Genomic DNA, 19528 nt, shown 5'->3' with positions numbered 1-19528 from the left:
CTGGCTGGTCGGCTGGACAGCCGAGCCGAAAGAAATGTCGATCTTTGACCTACGGTATATATTATCCGACGTCCCGTGTTTTGTTTTTTTTCCAAATTATTATGCCAATACTTTTGTAGTGTTGAAAGGGACGGTTATGAGATTCTAGAAAAAAGTATAGCTAGCAACGTCGTCCCAGCGGTTGTCCATAGTGGACGACCAGATGATGTTTCTGTTTTTATTTATTTAGACTTGTTTTTATATTCTCTCTCTTTATTTTTTTTATAGATTTGTCCAGGGAAAAAAGGGGGACCGGTGAGCGAAAGAAATTGATCAATAATCCAGGCAACAGGCAACGAGGGTAGAGCAACCAGAAAAAAAAGGGAGAGGAAGGATGGAGTATGATGGACTGGACCTGGGAGTTGTAGAGAGGCCAGCCCTGCCGGGGTTACTAGTCCCGCAAAGCAATCACCCGGTTGGTTATTGGTCGGTGTGCAGACTGGGCAACGGACAAAAGTGAGAGCGTGTTGCGATGAAGAACAGCACAGGAAACAACAATAGAAAGGGGCTGGGGGGGGGGGGGGTCGTCGTCATGGCAACTCGCAGATGATGATGGTTTCTAAAACGTGACGAGTGGTCGCACACGTTCTCAAACATCATTTTCTTGCGGCGGATGGGATGGCTATATTCATTACAAGTTTACAACGTTGTTATTTCCCAGTTCCGGCAGTTATCGATCACCCGTAATATTTAAAAGGCGGCACGCCGACCAGACCAGTGGTCGGAGGTCTCCAATAACGACGGACCCGAATGCCTTTATTTCCTCCCTTCTTTCTATTTCCTCCGCTCTTCCGACACAACAAATATAAAAAAAAGAGCCAACCATGTAGGCAATCACGTGCCGACATATCGAGTAATTATTCCGATTGCTGCTGTTGTTGTTGTTGTGTACCGTAGTAACACGTGTTTTTATTCGAAACTTGTTAGTTGATTAATACATTTTCTCGTTGGCAAAACACACTGATGATCCGGTCGATGATGGTTATGTATACCTGTTGCCGAGGAGAGGCCAACACGGGGGGTCAGGGCGTTTACCGAATGGAAGCATAATGATGAGAAACGGGACAGCCGACCAGCGGGGCCACAGTTGACATCCAGCGGACAAAGTATCGCCTGTGTGTGTGTGTGTGTCAACAGAGGTAGTACACGGTTAAGTTATTTCGACAGTAAATCATGCAGAAAAAAGGTGGAGGAGAATATCTCCCGAAGAGTTGGAAGGGGTCATGGGTAAAATGATGAAATGGATTTTCTAGGTTCCTAGGTTCAATACGCACACAACAGCGCAAAGCTCTCGTCGCTTTTCTGCTGCCGTCTTACAGGTGAATGCATAACGGTTGCCATGGCAACAGCAAGTAAGAACGAAATATAGGATGTACAGGACGGAAGGAGGGAGAGCCAAAACGGGAAGAAGAAGACGAAGACGAAGATGTAATACCATAAAAGACATAACCCAACCTATGACTAACTCACTTTGCATCAATTCCATCGACGTCATTGCCAGCAACCAGATCCATCAAGACGGCCGTCCGGCATGGATGCAGGTGATACCACGGCTCACCGAGGAAAGGATGTTCCTGAACGTAGGAAAATGAGATTAAAATCTATACTTGGCATCCCAAAACCTTTGAACTTCCTCTCCTTATATTTATATGTTGCAACAACAACTGCTGCGCATGTTATTCAATAAAATTCAATAGATTAATGACAAAAATGACATGGCAACTGCTCCCACCTAGAGCCTGTAAGCTCTACGCGGAAAAAAAGATAGTTGAGAAAACTTTCTTCTTAACGACTGCCGGTATAAATACGTTACAAAGTAAGTGGCACGAATAAAGACTGATGATTTCTTACAATGTCTTTGGTAATCACTAAACTTTATTTCGGTGGGGTTTTAGACCGAGCTATTCGCCATCAGTTAGCTAATTAACAAGTAAACTTTGTTAGTTAAAAAAAGGGGGAAAAACCTGTTGAGTCAAGGAGCGAAGTCTTTCAAGTTCGTCGGATGATGGGCGACATTCTGCAGCAGTCAAATCGTTCCATAACTCTTCGGCCTCTACGCAGCTTCCGTCTTGTTAGAAAAGTGACAGAAAAGAAGAAGTACGAGCAACAATGAGCAACTATGTATTAATTTTTCACCCAGCCAAGAATAGAAGAGAGACGGCTGCCTTTGTGAAATGATCAGCTGATGTATCCACATGCATACACAGCGAGTGCAGTGTACGTAGTAGTAAATCAATTATACGAACCCGATCTCCAGGCTCTCAAATAGAGCGTGGGCACAGCGTGAGCCAGACTGTATAGCACATGAAATTCCCTGCAGACGGGTCGGAAAGAAGGATCGGGATCGATGCTGCACGGATCCTGTGGGTACGGTGACAAATGACAAGGCGAGGGTGGAAGTAAATATTTCCTTCACCATTTTTTGTCCTCATTTTCATCGACGTCGTCTAAACTGTACACTAATAATCCCTCCACCAAATAATAATAATAATAAGAGGAGGAAATATAATCGTGAATTACATCGTGCTCCGAGGGCTCGATGGCCGAGTCGTGATCGATATCATCATCTTTTAGTCGAGTTCCGCCGGCGGATTCCGCCGAGGGCTCTGCAACAGCTACCGGGTAGTAGTCTATCCGCTTGCTCAGATAACCGCCACAGTGTTCCTCCTACAAGGGAAGAAGAAGAAGATGCATCGTGTTCGAATAGATAACAAGCAAAACCGATTAGACGAGATGTAGGAGCCATAAGCATTTCCGAGAAACTTTGTCCGAAGACCCCCTCAAGGACCTTGTGCATTGAACGCTGCCCGCTAATGTAATTCCTATTCTGATGCAGTTGTTTCACCATCTGGCCAGCAAATGCAACCGGCCTCGGCCAGCACCGAGCAAAAGCGACCTTGTAATTATCATTTCATTTGTCCGAGAACTACAATATATCATTACATGGTTTGCTGGTCAAATTGTGTATCATAATTTCCCAGAGGCTATTCTTCAAACAGGATTGAGTGGACCGTTGCAAATATACATAATACAGCAACTGATTACTCCGAAAAATGAACGACATTTGTTATCCCATCGACGAATAAAATACGACAAATTTGTGAGTGCTGCATTTAGATCTATGGGCTATTACTTATGGACATTATCAATGATATCGTCGGAGCGGTTTGTGGTCTACCAATATGGGTCAGCCTAAAAGGTTTTCTGGGCGTTAGCTTGTTTTTGTACGTGCTGTTAATCGTGTTTGGTTAGCAGTTTTCGTTGAACGTTGCTTTTATATCGACTATGGGTTAGCGATGGAAATCATTTTGTAAAAACCTTGGTCATCTCCGAAATGACATATCTTCCTGAAATCTCGAATGAAACTCCTTCTCATCACTGATGCACGCACATTGTTCTCATCTCGTCGTACGCGAGTGTCCAACTTGTCCCAGCTGCACATCCATCAAAGAAGGATCAAGGTCTGCCTTCGTCCTTACACAGTAGCATCCTTAGCTGGGTCCACTTCTTTCAAGGGCGTGTCCAATCAAACAACGGACCGAGAAAGTTGAGCCAAGAAACACTCGACAACTTCTTTTATTCAAATATTTTAATGAGTATTTTTTTTTTAAATAAAACGGTTTCTCCAACTAAACCATTTCTGAAAAAATAAACATCATTAGGGCTAAATGCTCAGCCCCGAATTAAATTCGTCTGAATTCAAATTGGACTTGGTATTGCGCAACGAAATGGTTAATGTCGGAATCTTATATCTAATTTAGAAGCGCGATGTGAGTTTGAACGCAGTTAGTGAGCAGTGAGCTGTTTCCCCCCTACACAGCAAGAAGTGCGTGGCTCAAATAGTTTTCTATTGGTTGGCGTCACGGGCCAGATGACTAATGAATCAGCGCAAGACACAGGAATGGCAAAAGACGGGCATGGGGCAGCAAGCAATCAAGTCGCAGGACAATGAACGCCACCAATAAGTCAATTGACTTATTAAGGCCGATGTCAAATGAAATAGACATGGCCTTTATTTGGCGTCATCGTCGATGTTTTTCTCATTCGATTGACAAGGTCTGTGGGGGTGTAGAACTACTATTATCGGGAGAATTAATTAGGTTCCATGTAAGTTCCGACGATCGATCACAATTATATATAAGATGCAAAACGCACACGGCACAGTTCCATATTTCCCATTTTCTACGGTCCTTTTAGTGCAGGGGCTTTTAAAAACATCCTGGCGCCTGGCGGAGCCAAACTAATCCAGGATTTGCTTCTACACACATACGGTAAATCAGTTGCATTTGGACCAAGGTTTGCACAAATATATTTTGCAGTAGAATGGGTGGGCTTATAAAAGAATTTACTTTGGCATTGTATAGTTACGTATGGGGACAGAGATAGAAGAGTGTTTTTTTTCCGCACTCATGACAGAGGAGGAGGAAAGGTAGAGGTTGGTTGTTATGGCAACGTAAAAGTTTCTGAGAAAAGGCGAAAAAAAAAAAATATTTTGATACCCTTGAAAAATAGAAGCGGATTACAAGCGAATACGCAGCCGCTCGCTGAATTCTATCAATATTTTCTTGATTCAATCATTCATCATATGATTTATTTCGAGTCGGCCGCCGTGGAGAAGAGTGCCAACAATTCCAATCGCCATCTACTGCGAACACGACAAAGTGAACGTTGAAAATTTAGCGCGGCCAACCGAACGACGACGGTCGCCGGGTCGCCCGGCAGCTCATTAATGACCAACGGTTCGGGGGACGCAAGAGATGCTCTCCACTCCATTTTGCTCTTCAACGGCACGTTCACGACAGTACTTATGTATTACGTTCACGAACAGCGAACCGAGAGAGTGAAAGAAGTGGACTTGATCAGAATCAAGGATTTCCCCCCTCCACACATTTCCGGACCCGATGCCATAAGATTCATCGCTGTGACTACTAAACTGATGAAATATTTTCCTGTTTATCGATAATGGCCAAGAAACTTTAGGCGATGCAAACGCAATTACATAACTATTGAATAACAATTTCGTATAGAAATCGAATTCGACTACGTTGAAGCCATAACCAAAATTTAAAAAAACTTGTAAGTCCCTTTGCACGCAATACAATAAAAATGAATAAAAGGCACAATCCTGTTGGTTTCAGGTGTTTGCGTGCGCTGCGCTTACGCGACTGGTTTCCTTGCTGGATTTATTTTTCTAAAATATCGCCCGAAGCCAAAACCGCTCACGACAACAAGAATAAAAAAAAAATGCGCATGCCGGAATAAAAAAGAAAAAAAAACCTTGGGCAAAGCTGCGCAATCGAAAGTAGAAGGTCATTTTTAAAAAGCGGCAAGGCAGGCGGGATAATTCCACGTGATTGACTTAAATGGTTAAAAAGAATGAAAAAAAAAAGAAGAAAGGTTTGAAACGAAACGTTGCCAGGTGGTGAACCAATGAAGAGTGAGGAGGGAAAAGAAAAAATAAATCGATGGATTCCGGAAGACTTACCAGTGATCCGCGAAAATGCCATCCATCGCCTATCGTTCCGGACACCGACAAGATATGACGAACTCCAATCACGAACTCTTCCCACGATATGGTACCCTAATTGCATAATATTTTAACAATAAATCATTAATTACGAGTTAGTGTAAAGCACATTTATAACACAACATACAATCAAGAAATGTTTAGCGGACTAATTTAGCGACCTTGAGCACTTTGTTATCATCTCTTGACATGACAACATTTGTCGAATTTTTAATAAATTACCCCGTAACCCTTCCCATCTGTTAAATGTTTTTATTACTCAAATTATTTTTAAAGAAAGACGCAAAGATAAGATGGAAATGTTTTTTTTTTCAATCTTAAATTCTTTTGCCGCAATGTAACAGACAGCTGATGTTCGATTTCTTTTTTGACCACCAGGTGGCAATAGTGAACGAGAAGGGGAGGCGAAGGAGGGATTGAGTGGGGGATGTGGGAGGTGGAGGGGGTGAGGCATTGATTTTCCGATATTTCCCTTTGCAGCAGGAAAGCCTGGCCCATACACAACACACGTCGACATTACGATAGAACAGAGATGCTATGGCAACTCGTAGACAATTCAAACCCCCCCCCCCCCCCCCCCCCCTCTTTCGCCCGCCTGAATCTCCCTAACGAAGATGGGAATGAACATTTCAAATGATAATATATTTTTTTGTTCAGGAGCAAGGGTTTTTCTATTTTTCTCAACAGACGACAATGAAAACTTACCATCCGAATGACGAGACGAGGTAACGGTTCTTTAAGTTTGACTCGAGAGAGACGAAAAATAAACAAAACAAGAATGAACCGGCGAACGGCTGAATCAAAAGCGAACTGGATAAAGGGTGGTGGAATGGAGGAAATAAAAAAAGATGGGGAGAGAGAGAGAGAGAGAGAGAGAAGGGAAATAACAAGAGAAAGGGAAAAGCCGGCTGATTGGTCGGAGGATGGCAAATGGAATAGGAAAAAAAGGGGAGGATGTGCAACACCACAGACAGTTCTTTAAAGACGTACAACCTTAATGATATTCATTTATCTTTAAAGATGAAAATGACGTTGAGTATTTTTTTTTTTTTTAATTTCGAGGTGGAAAGAACTTTGGTGTTTGCCAACTTTCTTCAGTTCGTTGACGCAGTTGTCAGTTCAACATGGCCGGCTAATCTCTTACTTCTCCCACGTTGTTCCAAAAAGTTATAAATAAATTGCCCCCACGAATGTAGTTATCTGATTTCTTCTCGTCAACCGCATGAAATATTTATTTGACTAATACTGCACGCAATACCATTTATTCTCGATAGAAAAGCGTCGTGATTTTGTGAAAACCTTTTAAAAACGAACAGGCCACCGCTAGAGAGCGGTGAGCGCTGGAGAGCACGCCGTCGCTAGAGGCGCTGCCAAACCCGGATTTTTCGATCGTGGGGAAAAAGGGAAAGAAGAAAGAAAGAAAAGCGCGCACACATGCACAGATATACTTGGCGCTTAGCGTAGACATGTGCCGTCGGACCGGCACGCGTGCCTCACCTTCCAAACTCGAAACTGCGCTTCGGTTTGTGCGCCTCAGGGGATACTCTGAGAGGGCGCCAGATGACATAGGAGAGGAAAAAGGGGGCCCCCCAGTTAAGCGCTATCACTACACAGTGGGCCAGTATTGCGCCAGCCACCCAGTCAGTCTTGTGCGTCCTATCGTCTGGTCTGACGCTGCTGCTGCTGCCGCCGTTTCAACTGAAATCTACCGCCTCGCTCGTATTTCCAGCCCAAGAAGAAAGAAATAATTGGACACGAGTGTCATTCTCCCTTTCTCCAATTGTGAGAGTGCCTGTCTATGTTGCCGGAGAATTATCTCCAGTGGATGTTGTCAGTGTGGTTCTGCAGCCAGTGTGTGTACGCGACGCGGCCATGAGTTAGAAAGTGTGTGGCGTCACGCGTGACACTTCCCTCTCAATCGAGACTACTAAACCCAGTGTGTGTGTGTGTGTGAGAGTGTGTGTGTATGTTAGAGAGAAGGGATATCTGTATTTCTGTTTTGGGAGCCAGTTGAAAATGCTCTGTAGACAGACTCAGTTCTGTTGACAAACCAAAATAAAGGAGGGCCAAACATTATTTCGCGAGTCGACTGTGATGTGCGTGAGTCAATCTGGCCGGCCGTGCCCCCAAAGTAGCGAAAACGACGAAAATTGACACTACGATGTACGCGAAAGGCAAAGGGTCCACGGTACCCTCGGACGCCCAAGCTAGGGAGAAGTAAGTTTGGATTCTTTTTCCGTTTTTATCTCTTTATTTCGGCGCGGTTATACGCGCCGATGTGTTTTGTGTGGATCTGCGTGTGTGGAGGGAGATTGGGACTACGCGCCAATCGACATTGGCAGCAGCAGCGTGCTTCATTCCAATATCCCTCCTTTTTTAAAAAATAAAATCTCATTTTGTTTGTGAAAAGGCACATAAAATGGAAGTCTGCTTAGTTGTACAATTCCGAAATAGATGTTTAGACCATTTCCACATGGACGAATACTAATATCGTACAGTTTTGTGGTGTAGCGGCTTGGCTTTTGACTCGCTTGGTCCCTTGTGTGTGTTATAAAAAGCTGCCAAGATGGCCGCCGTGTGTGTGTGTTGTCCTAACAGTTCTTGTGTGTGTCCCAAGCTTTTTTGGCAGAGTGACAGCAATGCAGTACGAGTAGAGAGAAAGAGAGAGAGAAAAAAAGAACTAAATATTCGACCGGTTCCACGTCTGCCATTTTCACACGTTTTATTAATTTTCGAATGATTTTTTCTTTCCCCATAGGTTAGCATTATATGTCTACGAGTACCTGCTGCATGTGGGCGCCCAAAAAGCCGCACAGACATTTCTATCCGAGGTAATACATGATTCAAACAAGAAATTATATTTCATTTCTTTTGTGTGTATTCCATTTGGATGAGACAACTCGATACTGCCCGTTTTAAAGGGGGAATTTCCAGCGGCATCTCTTGCCAGCCGGTGGAAGTGGGGTGGTAGATGTTGTCTTTTAAAGTGGATGGTCGCTACTGCTGGGCTGCCTGCCTGCATGTGCGGATGGATGGACTGATAGATCGATACTCTGGTCGAACTGTCTCTCCGTCTATGTGACTTGACTGACAGCGTTCAGCTAACCCCCGTTTGACGATCAGCTCAGCACGTGGAATACAAAATCTTGTTCTAATAAAAATATCGTTTGTACTTTAGATTCGGTGGGAGAAAAACATCACGTTAGGAGAACCACCCGGATTCCTTCATTCATGGTGGTGGTAAGTTTTGAGACGAGACGAGCCGTGAGATTTAATGTAAATAACTTGATTTCAAACTAATTTTTCGTCTTGGACATTTCAGTGTATTTTGGGACTTGTATTGCGCGGCGCCGGAACGCCGAGATACGTGCGATCACTCCAGCGAAGCCAAAGCCTTTCACGACTATGTAAGAAGATGGTCTGCCTTGACCTTTTTTAAAAAAGATTTATTCTTAAAAACATTTGCCGAATTTTATTAGCTTCATTCTGATATCCAATGTAAACTAGTCTTTGGACTTGTCCCATTTGCTTATTTTTAATCGTAATTGGGTCCTTGATTACCGATCTTGTGTTGGTGTCGAATTTGATTCCTTTAAAAATAAGTTTTTAAAATCTCATTTCTTTGTTATTCAATATTTATTGATTCCTTTTTTTTTTTTTTTTTAACTTGACAGGGTTTCGTCAATTCCGGCTATGGCGTCAACGGCATCGCCCACGTAAGTAGAACTCTCCGGCATATATTTGTATCGAATGAATTTTATTTTTACCAGATAACATGTGGCGATTCAAATAAGGCGAACGCTTGTTAGGGACTCTGTATTTCATTTCACGTGCAACGTATTTCATCAGGTGCAGGGCAACAGGTGTCCCGAAATTGTTTGTCTAACTGCCGAACGATATTAGAAATGTGTCCACTGTTTGGATATGCGCGTGTCTCAACACAATCCACCATGTAGCGTAACATCCACTTATATATTTGGTTTCCATTTTTTTTTTTGGTTTCAAAATTAAAACCGGGTCAGGACAAAGAAGTCTGGGGGCAATCAAGGTGGGTCAATTTGACCCTCGTCTTTTTTCTTTCCTTGTGGGAAAAGTTGCAGGTAGACCCGCTTCGGGGAGAGGGATAAGGATTTCTCTTTTTTTAAAGCTCTTCTGGTTCTTATTTTTTTGTGTTTGGAACCCTCGAAGGAGGAATGTGTGGGCTCTTGCAGGAACCAATAGGCAACTCTGGTTCTCTCTTGGATGGTAGAAAAGGGGAGGAGATATACCTATTGTTTGAATCCGGAGGGGAGACAGATGGGGGGGGGGGATCTTTCACTTGGATTTTCGTTGGATGTGTGAATATTTCTAACGGTCTTGTTTCAAAATAGAAAGAGAGATGCTTTTGTTATTTTCTAGTAGAAGCTCTGGATTACTCGATGAACGAGAGAAGGACAACAAACAATTGATAGGGAAAAATTGAGTTGATCCATCCGGATGCTGTGTGTAACCGAACAGAAGAAAAGAAACAAGTATGTGGGAAAAGAAAGACGAAAAGAGAATAGATAAGAAGTAGAGAGAAGGAAAGAGAGAGAGAGAGAAGAAAAAGAAGAAGACAGAAGGCTACCTGGATGTACCTTGGAAACTTGGAAATTCGACGCTCAAGGGCATGAACCGGAGAAACAGGCGGTCAGTACCGGACACCATTCTCCTTGACTGTTTGCACGCACACACACTCGCCGACTTGTAATCTCATACAAGCATTCACCGGTTCTGCCGTGTCTCTACGAAAAACAGATTCAATGAACCTCCCTGCTTTTTTTTTGATGATTTCGCTAATATTTATAAAAATAAAATAAAAAAAAATGGGTGGTCTTCTACAAAAGAATTTCTACGGGGATGTCCCTGTGAATATAGACTTTACGGGGGAGAACATGTAATCGACTTGGGATCCTCCGTCGAACGATCGATCCACTGCGTGTGGCCACGCGCGCATGTCTTGACGGCGTACTATCGAAAAAGAGCGAAAGAAAAATCGAAATCTGCATCAAGTTTGATATTTCGGAGATATTTAGATTCTTATCTTGACGGAACTGATGAGTGCGAGGGCCGTGAGGACATGATTTGTTTTCATCTCCCGTCATTATGACGGTACTTTACCTCTTGACCTTATCGGCGTTCGCTCTCTTTTTTATTTCCATTTTCTCATCTCCGTTCTCTCACATGCGCTGTATTTCTTCCCCTTCGGTAAGTCCCCGTTGCCATAGCAACTCTTTTTTAGAAAGAGGGAGGGTGGGAGAGATTCGGCTAGGGCGTCGTTGGGTGGAAGGGAGACGCTCCTAGAAAAGGTGGAGAGGAGGGGAATTATTAGTCTCTTCTTTTTCTTTTATATTTATTTATATTTTCTCTCCCCCCTCCATTCTTTAGAGCCCCAAGTATCGATTTTTGACTTATCGGGCCAGTGTGCGGGCGAGCGCCTTATTTGTTTCCGTTATTTTTTCTTTTTTTCGTTTTTTGTTATTATTTATTTGTGATAGACTACGCCAAAAAAAGGATAGTTTTGCTTATTTGTTTGTTTGTTTATTCTATTTTATTTGCCCTGGTTGTCTGTGTGTGTGCGCGCGCGTTCAATGCCACATGTTAGAATGCCGGTCCAGTGCCGAGCCCGCTTGGCCAGATGGCGCCAGGAGACGGCATGCCAGGAGGCCCGATGCCGCACGGATTCTTTCCAGTAAGTTTATCCGTTGCACAAAACAAAAACGACTATTTTGTGGGGGGTGGGGGTATGTGATGAGGGGGGGGGATGCTAAGTAATCATTAGGGTAGGGTTTTCATTTGAATTAATTCATTAAAAAAGAATGTAAGATTCAATCAGCCTTGTCAAAATTCAGTGGGTTGGGGCTGTTTCTATTTCATGCCGAACGCGGAATTTCAATTTAACAACTTTTGTCCTCTTTTGGTGCAGAATTCGGCGATGAGGCCGTCACCGCCTACTCACCCCGCCTCGCAGCCCTCGCCACATCCTCAGCCGCCTACACCACACTCTCAGATGATGCCGGGACAGGTACATTAGTTCTGTTGGGAATTTATTTTTATCTCAGAAAATATTTTATCTTATTGATTATTTTCTTTTTGTCAGCCGTTTATGGGACCACGTTATCCAGGCGGACCGAGACCAGGCAGCGTTCGGATGCCTCAAATGGGACCTGAATTCGGAGGGGTAAAACAAAACCAACAAAAATTATTTTTTACACGTGACAGACCGATAACGTTTCTCTTGTTTTTTTTGTTTTTTTTTGTAGCCTCCCGGCCAACCGATGATGCCCAACAGTCTGGATCCCACTCGGCAAGGTAGATATTGAACGCCCATACAAACACCGACGTCTTATCCATGTGCCATATCTGAAATAGATCAACTCCAAACCTCTTTCTTCCTTACATCTTTATCATTAAAAAAATACCCTTATAGGATTACATACTATATTTTAAAATATGAATATATAGATAATGTTTATTGATATTATCTTTGAAACTCCTTCGACTCAGGTGACGGCGAGTTCGTAGGTTGGCAAGGTACAGATAATTCAGCAAAGCCTCTGTCTGTATGTGTCTTGTGTCTTTCTGTGATTTTTATTGATTTATTTGTTTCCCTTTTCGATTTATTTATTAATTTTCCTATCACCAAGTATTTTAACGCTTTGTATTGAAACCCCTTTACTTTTAGTTTGATTCTTTTGGTTTAAAAGAATGAAAGAAAAAAAGTTCATTTTCGTTGTATTGATCCACGTAGACGGCCACACACACTAAATTGAAACTGTAGTTGTTTCTAAGCGACTCGTGTTGAAAGTGCCGGCGATCAGATGACAGATCGATTTGCCCGTTTTGGGCCGTCAAGCGTTCTATCTCCTTTTTCGTTTTTTCTCCTTTGTTGTTGTTTGGTTTGTGTTACGTTAACGGCTTTGTGTTGCACTTTCTTGTTTCCGCTGGCCCTGCTTTATCATTTTTGTTTGATTTTTTTTTTATTTATTCATTTTCTCGTTTGTCTTACATGGCGTCTTGTTTCTTACTCGAATTTTATCTTTTTTTTTATCAACAGGTCCTCCGATGTCCGGCATGGGTCCCAGACTCGGTGGTCCTAGAGGCCCGGGAGGAATGGGGCCGATGGGTCCTGGAGGTCCTGGCGGAGTTCCGGGAGGATATGGCCCTGGACCGGGAATGAGAGGGCCAGGTCCCGGTATGATGGGCCCTGGCGGTCCAATGGGTCCCGGAGGCGGTGTTCCGGGCGGGCCCGGTGGACCTCTACCAAACATGGGTGGCATGGGTGGACCTGGCGGACCCAGGCCTCAGTGGCAACCGAATTCATCAACGGTAATTCGAATTGATTGTAATATTTCAACTATATATGGAGACTCAAAATCGTTTTCCTTTTTGGTTTGCAGCCAATGAACTATCCATCTTCATCGCCTGGAAACTACGGGGTAAGTTGAAGGCGGCCAGATTGAAAAGAGGATGTAACCCGTGATATATCTACAACACACATATAACTTTTCAGTTTAAATCGTAACATCCAGTTTACTCTTTTATGATTTACTTTTTACTTCACCCAATCTTTTTCGACCTCAAAACTAACGACTATTTATTTTGACAACTTTGTGCGTTTCTCTCTCCGCTGTTCTCTCTGTGCCTATTTTCTTGTGGTTCGGCGATGTTCGCAACAGGGTCCACCCGGCTCTGGACCACCAGGTCCCGGCACACCCATCATGCCTAGCCCACAAGGTGAGTTGTCCTTCCTTCCGGGCCCCGGAAGGATGGAATCTCTTGCCACCACCACAGCTACACACTAACGGGCACTGATTGACTGACGTCGATGTGTGTGTGTTTTTGTTTTTTTCTTATTATCATAAACCAGATTCGTCTAGTTCAGGAGGGGACGGCATGTACACGATGATGAAATCTGTGCCGGGTGGAGCCATGCCAGGAGTACGCGAATTTCTCATCTTCCCTCTTTCTTTAAAAAGAAAATCAAAATCTTCTCTCACTTCCACTCTTTTCTTCTCATTTCTTCTTCGTTTCCTTCGAAACCACTAACTTTTTTGTAGTTCTATTCTGGATTGGTCACCTAAAAACTTTTGGATAATTAATTATATTTTAAAATTAAAAGACCTTCTTGCTTCTGTCTTCTGTCTCTATTTTGGCCAATTTTGATGTTCTCTCTCCCGAAGTTCAACTTGGCTGTTGACTAATTGTTCCTTTTTACTTTCAAATAAAAAGCAGGACTTCCCGATGGGTGGCGGACCTGAAGGAGGTCCCATGGGACCGATGGGTCCTTCAGCTATGGGCCCAGTTATGAACGGCGGTGATGGTCTGGACGGCATGAAAAGTTCTCCAGCAAACGGTGGCCCGGGAACGCCACGTGACGACGCCGGTGGGAACGGCGGCGGAGGTGGGGGCGGAGGAATGGGTGACTACAACCTAGGCGGCTTCGGGGGCCCCAATGAAAATGTGAGTATGTCCGGCAGCTTCTTCGGTTCGTGAAAAAAATGAAACCCGACGAATGAAACAAAAAAAAAAACGAACGAACAGAAAGGAATAATTGAAAAGAAAAACAACAAAACAAGCAAGAACCTTTTTGATTCTGATTTGAGACGAGAGAGGATTTCGCGGGTCACACAGGGCGGGAAGGGAATCGAAAAACAAAAAAATAGAAAAATGTAGTTGTCTCTCGGCAGTAGGAAAAAATGCCAACGAGACAAAATCATTTTGAAAACGTTTGCTATATTTTAAATGGCCGTTTACCGTCCACCATTCCCCTCCTTTTTTTTTTTAATTTCACTCTGGCCGTATACATCGTCCATGCCCTCCCTGCTCTGTTTATTTCTATTAGAATGGATTCCTCCCTCCCCTCAATTTTTCATTTCCTAAATATTCGATCCGTGTGCTGTTCGCCATTCTCTCATTTTTGCCGGATAATTTAAATTATATTTTCTCCTCCAGCCTCTCTATGATGCTGCTCAAATAGAAGTAGCTTCTTCTTGTTTCCCTCGAATTTTGAGGGAGAAAAAACATGCAAGAATTGGGAGGGAAACTGTATTGGTAATGGGCATCAAACATTTCCTCTTTTTTTTCATTGAAACATTTTGTTTGTTGTTTTTTTTTTCTTTTTTTTTAAATTCAACTCCCCATTTTTTTATTTTATTTTACAAAACGTGATTTAACCACAACAGCTCATTGCACCCCCGTAATCCTTTGTCGATTTTATTGACGACTGGATGATCATTACTCGTTTTATTTCTCTGTAACCACATTATGATTGGATTTTGTCGGGAGGGGAGGGCCGTGCGTGAATTATTGTGAGATACAAGTGAATCATCATTCGGAATCGTCTTATATATTCCCCCACTCCTCCTCTCCCTCCCCCTCCTCCCATTTCGACGCAAATGACCTCCCCCTCGCCACCCACGAATTGCAACTTATTTTACGACTCGTGTTCTATTTTTTTTAGCCGTCAGTCTGTAAACAAAATATAAGTAATCTCTCCTTGACACGTTCTTTCACAACACTCTCTTTCCGTTGTTTTCGATTTTTTTCTAATCTCTCACTTTTGACTTAAAAACAAATGTAATTAAGTGGTATATTTTTTTGAATCAACAAAACTTAACTTTTGTTTGTTTTTTCCCCACTCCTAAAAAAATCTTATTGGCCATGATATATTTTTTTTCTGCCCAACTGGAAATCGATTGTTTCTTTTTATTCTGCGGGGGAGGGGAGGAAAACATTCAATAAATACTCGAACGTGCTTTTCAATTGATTTCATTATGGTTCGTGTTACTTTCATTTTTACTTGACCCTGTAACGACCCATTCAGTCTCAATAGAATCGTCTCTAAAGAATGATATGTAATAACTACGAATAGATGTCTTATTTGTGTGTGTAAAACGCGTGATCGTTGTGGAGTGAATGGGACAAAATTCTAGCGACTGCATGAACCTAATGCTGTATTTGATTGAGTCGACAAAAGACAACAAAGCTATTGAAAACTATCCCTAGAGAATCGAAAACAAAATACCATTCACCTTTTTTTATTACTGAAACAATCAAAACTTATTGGAATCTTTTTGTTTCATTTAATTTTAATTATTTCCTTACTTCCCTGGTATTATTCCTTTATTTATTTTTAAAATCTTATGCCTCATTTTCTTTTACCTTCCAAATAATTCTGGCTCTAATTGGTGTGACGGACAAAAACAGCAATTCCTCCGTATCATAACTTATCGGTAGCGCTCATTCACACCTGGTCCTACCTATATCTTTCATTCATTTTTTTCCCCTCTTTAACTTTATAACTCGAGGGGGCGGCTGGATTTGATCAATTCCTTTTTTTTCCTCCTTCGTTTTGAGTGGTATTCAACCCGAGTGACAGAGGGCCAAAGAGAGAGAGAGATCAATAAAGAAATGTTGGGGACAACCAATTTGTTTTGCTGCCGATTGAAAGAAGCAAAATAAGAACAGGTGTGTTTGTGTGTGTTCGTGTGTGTGTGTGTTCTTTTCGTGGACGGTCTTGTACCTTAACTGTCTCTCCGACGTGTTTGTCTACCCCTCACACAATTCACACATCCACTATTCCAATTTTATTTATTATTTTTCAATTAAGATGGTTTGCCATTATTTTTGTTTTTCGTTGGTTTGTTCCTTGTTTTTTTTTCTGCGGTGGCGGTGGTTTTATTTACAACATTCATTTTCATTCCAGCCGCCAAATCAACGTCAACGACACGAAGCACAAATTCATTGGATCTTGAACAGAAAATCAAGACGCGCGAGTCAATAAAAGATATTTGTACACAATTACCGCGTTTCATTTGCCTCTTCCTGGAAGTTTTGAAATTAACTCACCGTTTGTCACTTGCGCAGCAAAGACACGATCGTTTTAACTCCTGGAAAGAGGAAGATTTGACAGAAATTGTAAAGTGATTTCGACGTTTTTTTTTTTTTTTTTAAATTTTTTTAAATAGAAAATTACCCCACAAATATATGGCAAAAAATAGTGATAGAAAATAGCTCAAATTTTTTGTCGCACCTTTAGGACCGTCACACCAGTCGAAAGTCCAGTTTATTTCTTATTGCTTTTGTCCATTTGCTATAAAAAGAATCCAATCTGATCGTTTACAGATTACAAATATTTTTGCCGGAATGGTACAGAAAAAAAATTTTAAAGTGGTTTTCACGAGCTTGTCGAAATGTCGACAAACGTCAAAATCGAGAGAGAAAGATTTTTAAAATTTTATTTGACTTTTCTTTGAACGAATGAAAAAGAAGGAGAGAGGGGCCCATTTCAATTTGCTTGAGCCACTCTGGTTTGTTCATCGTTTGCAGGATCAAACGGAGTCGGCGGCCATCTTGAAAATCAAGGAAAGCATGCAGGAGGAAGCCAAGCGATTTGAGACCGATTCCGACCATCCCGATTACTTCATTCAGTGACCACCTTGCCCTTTTTTTTACCCTTACCATAAGACATCTGCGCACACACACACACATATACAACACACCTTGAAAAACGAAACACATGATCGCGCGTTTGGTTGACTGTTGGAGAGACAACGACAAAGAACGTTTTGGCGCACATAAAAATACCTTCAACACTTTCTATTTTACCTGTTTCTTTTACACTCCCTCCGTCTTTATATGGCTGATAAATTACTCTTCCATCAACGTAACGTTTTCCATCATTTCCTCCCTTCCAACGGTTTCGGTATTTCCCCATATTTTGCCTCCTTCCTTCCGTTTTTTGAATCTCGATTCCGTCCGCTTCTCATTTTTACTGGATTCCCCTCTTTGATTTTAAATCTTCCACAAATTTGTTTTTCTTCTTCCTACAATTTTCCTTTTGTTGAAACTATTATCAAAACCCAACACACAAATGTTTCTCAATTCTCCCTTTTACATGACGAAGGTGGAAAACGTGCGGTGAATCTGTGTCTGCATGTTTGCTCTTCCAAACTAACAGCAAAACAAACAACGTGTGTGTGTTTGTCTTGTTCATTTTTCTATTCCCATCTCTCTCTCTCTCTCTCTCTCTCTCTCTCTCTCCATCTCCATCTATTATCAAAAACATATTTACTGTTTAATGTGTAAGCAGTCGTCCAGTATCAGAACTGAAAGAGATATCCAGTTCTTCCGGTGGGTAGGGAGGAGCTGAGGGTGGGGCATCCCGTAACAACGTTCTATTTCAGGTGTTTTTGTGGCGAAAGCCGTTCATCATCATTATCTTTATTTTTTATGGTTTTTCCTTACCGAATAATCATCATACCGTATGAAAAACCAGATAGAAAAATCGAACAAAAAATAAACTAAAGAAACAAAAGAATAAAAAATAGAGAGAAAATAAAAGAAATCTTGAAAACCAGAAACGGTTCCTTGGCGGATGCTGAAAAGTCCTACATACAATTATACATACATATACTATTGCCCAATCCCTCAATCCATTTTACCATTTCTCTTCCGTTACCAAATGGTATACATAACAAAGAAAAAACACATTTACCTAAAAATGATTCTATAAATACATGTTTTCTTCCTTCCCTGCTCTGCTTTGGTTCAAAATGTTTTTTTCTTGTCGCAAGAGAACATCCGAGAGAGTATTTCCTACATGTTTATGTTTTACTTTTTGGCAAAGGAACGGTACCAGTTCCTGCTAAAGATCGACCGGTGTGTCTTGTACCTTTTTTCTTTCATATTATTAAAAAACAGTCCATTTTGTTATTGTTTTGCTATTTTTCACACAACTATTCATCCACACCTACTCTTCAATTCGTTTAATTCTCCCACTACGTCACCCCAGCCCAGAACTTCCAGTCATACGTAGATAAAAAGCTACAGAAATGTTGTTTAAGTTCGATTGGTGATGCATCTCTTATAAGGAGCCAGTGATTTGCCTAAATTTGACTGCGTTCACGGAATACTACAACAAAAAATTGTCTAACTGAAGAAAATTTACAATATGAATTGTTTTCCAATTAAAAATTTTTTTTTCTGTTTGATTATATTTCCCTCTTTCTGTTACGAGTCAGTGAGTCACCATAATTATATTGTCATTGTTCTACCACAGCAAAACGTTTTTTTTTTGTATTGATCCGGAAACTGAATGATATAAAAATATGTGAAAAACAATGCAATCTAAGTGTGTTATGACTGCATAAAGTATTTTGTGGAGGTGATCATATCGTACTAAAAAACGAGATGAATTTGCTGATTTCTTGTACGGTATTATTCAATTATTGCTAATGAATAGACTTAATCTCTTATGAACTATATCGCAAGCTGCTCTGATGAAGGGAGAGAAGTCCGCCCCCCCGTGCATTTCTTATGGGGAAAAGGGGTTTTTCATTGACTAGCAGTTTTCGCGCTATCATTGACTGCTGCGCTGCCAAGTATCTGGTAAATGAAAAGGCAACCCCGAAGAGCTAGGGCTGTAACCCGAAGCTAAATGGGCGTTTTTTTTACATGGGTTGCCTAGATGGTCTTTTTTAAACACGGGTTTGAGCGAGTTGGACAAATAGCGTAAATGGGTCCGTCCCGGGTCGCCCCAAGGGTCACAAAAAATTTACCGGCCGGGGCACGGCCGGTTTTTTTTTATAAATCGGAACAGACATACTTTTTAAAAACTTATCAATAGGTTTATCAATAAATATAGGTCAATATTTAGTAACGTTTCTTTGTTTAAATGAACCAAAAATAACATTGAGACATAAAAATTGATTTGAACATGAAAACATCAATTAGCCGAACTGAACTTGAGTTGCGAGATTTAGACAAACTTTGACGTTTAAACGATAACTGTTCGCCATTTGAAGTATATTTACGTTTAGACATATTGTCTTCATGTCATCACGTGTTCTGAAGGTATACAGCGTTTACTTTACTCGTTGTGACTTATCATCATGTTGGATTTAATGGCTATCCCTATCCTTCACCTTAATCTTTCTGGTA

General features: G+C 41.6%; 2 protein-coding genes across 10 annotated transcripts; one reads left to right on the top strand and one right to left on the bottom strand.

The window, feature by feature from the left end:
• Positions 1–92: 92 nt before the first annotated feature.
• Positions 93–6900, bottom strand: LOC124320601 (ubiquitin-like-conjugating enzyme ATG10). 3 transcript variants are annotated; one of them, XM_046783450.1, is made up of 7 exons: positions 6560–6900; positions 5525–5620; positions 2560–2706; positions 2286–2400; positions 2004–2107; positions 1510–1613; positions 93–1152 (listed from the first exon to the last, which is right to left on the bottom strand). In XM_046783450.1, exons 1-7 carry the CDS (start codon positions 6572–6574, stop codon positions 1071–1073), a joined length of 663 nt encoding a protein of 220 aa, XP_046639406.1. In that variant the 5' UTR covers positions 6575–6900; the 3' UTR covers positions 93–1070. The 3 variants fall into 3 exon arrangements, with proteins under 3 accessions (XP_046639406.1, XP_046639407.1, XP_046639408.1); XM_046783451.1 differs by lacking the exon at positions 6560–6900 and adding an exon at positions 6272–6545; XM_046783452.1 differs by having other exon boundaries at positions 1067–1351.
• Positions 6901–7168: 268 nt separating this feature from the next.
• Positions 7169–18777, top strand: LOC124320591 (single-stranded DNA-binding protein 3-like). 7 transcript variants are annotated; one of them, XM_046783431.1, is made up of 16 exons: positions 7169–7783; positions 8325–8397; positions 8745–8806; positions 8889–8973; positions 9241–9282; positions 11190–11276; positions 11511–11609; positions 11685–11765; positions 11848–11896; positions 12092–12118; positions 12642–12913; positions 12985–13023; positions 13264–13321; positions 13455–13525; positions 13820–14047; positions 16916–18774. In XM_046783431.1, exons 1-16 carry the CDS (start codon positions 7728–7730, stop codon positions 17018–17020), a joined length of 1434 nt encoding a protein of 477 aa, XP_046639387.1. In that variant the 5' UTR covers positions 7169–7727; the 3' UTR covers positions 17021–18774. The 7 variants fall into 7 exon arrangements, with proteins under 7 accessions (XP_046639387.1, XP_046639391.1, XP_046639386.1 ...); XM_046783430.1 differs by having other exon boundaries at positions 7170–7783; positions 13817–14047; positions 16916–18773; XM_046783435.1 differs by lacking the exon at positions 11190–11276 and having other exon boundaries at positions 13817–14047; positions 16916–18777.
• Positions 18778–19528: the final 751 nt, after the last annotated feature.

This window comes from Daphnia pulicaria, chromosome 1 (assembly GCF_021234035.1).
Source record: "Daphnia pulicaria isolate SC F1-1A chromosome 1, SC_F0-13Bv2, whole genome shotgun sequence".
NCBI classification, from domain to species: domain Eukaryota; kingdom Metazoa; phylum Arthropoda; class Branchiopoda; order Diplostraca; family Daphniidae; genus Daphnia; species Daphnia pulicaria.
Note: the sequence above shows the minus strand (reverse complement) of the source record. Positions and strands in the feature narration are given on the sequence as shown.

Coding starts and splice junctions, on each gene's coding strand:
- LOC124320601 (XM_046783450.1), bottom strand. Junction 1,614..2,003: donor TTCGCTCCTTGACTCAACAG/GTTTTTCCCCCT, acceptor TCCTACGTTCAG/GAACATCCTTTCCTCGGTGA. Junction 1,153..1,509: donor GTCGATGGAATTGATGCAAA/GTGAGTTAGTCA, acceptor ACACACACACAG/GCGATACTTTGTCCGCTGGA.
- LOC124320591 (XM_046783430.1), top strand. CDS start 7,728: ATGTACGCGAAAGGCAAAGGGTCCACGGTACCCTCGGACGCCCAAGCT. Junction 9,283..11,189: donor GCGTCAACGGCATCGCCCAC/GTAAGTAGAACT, acceptor GCCACATGTTAG/AATGCCGGTCCAGTGCCGAG. Junction 12,914..12,984: donor GGCAACCGAATTCATCAACG/GTAATTCGAATT, acceptor TTTGGTTTGCAG/CCAATGAACTATCCATCTTC.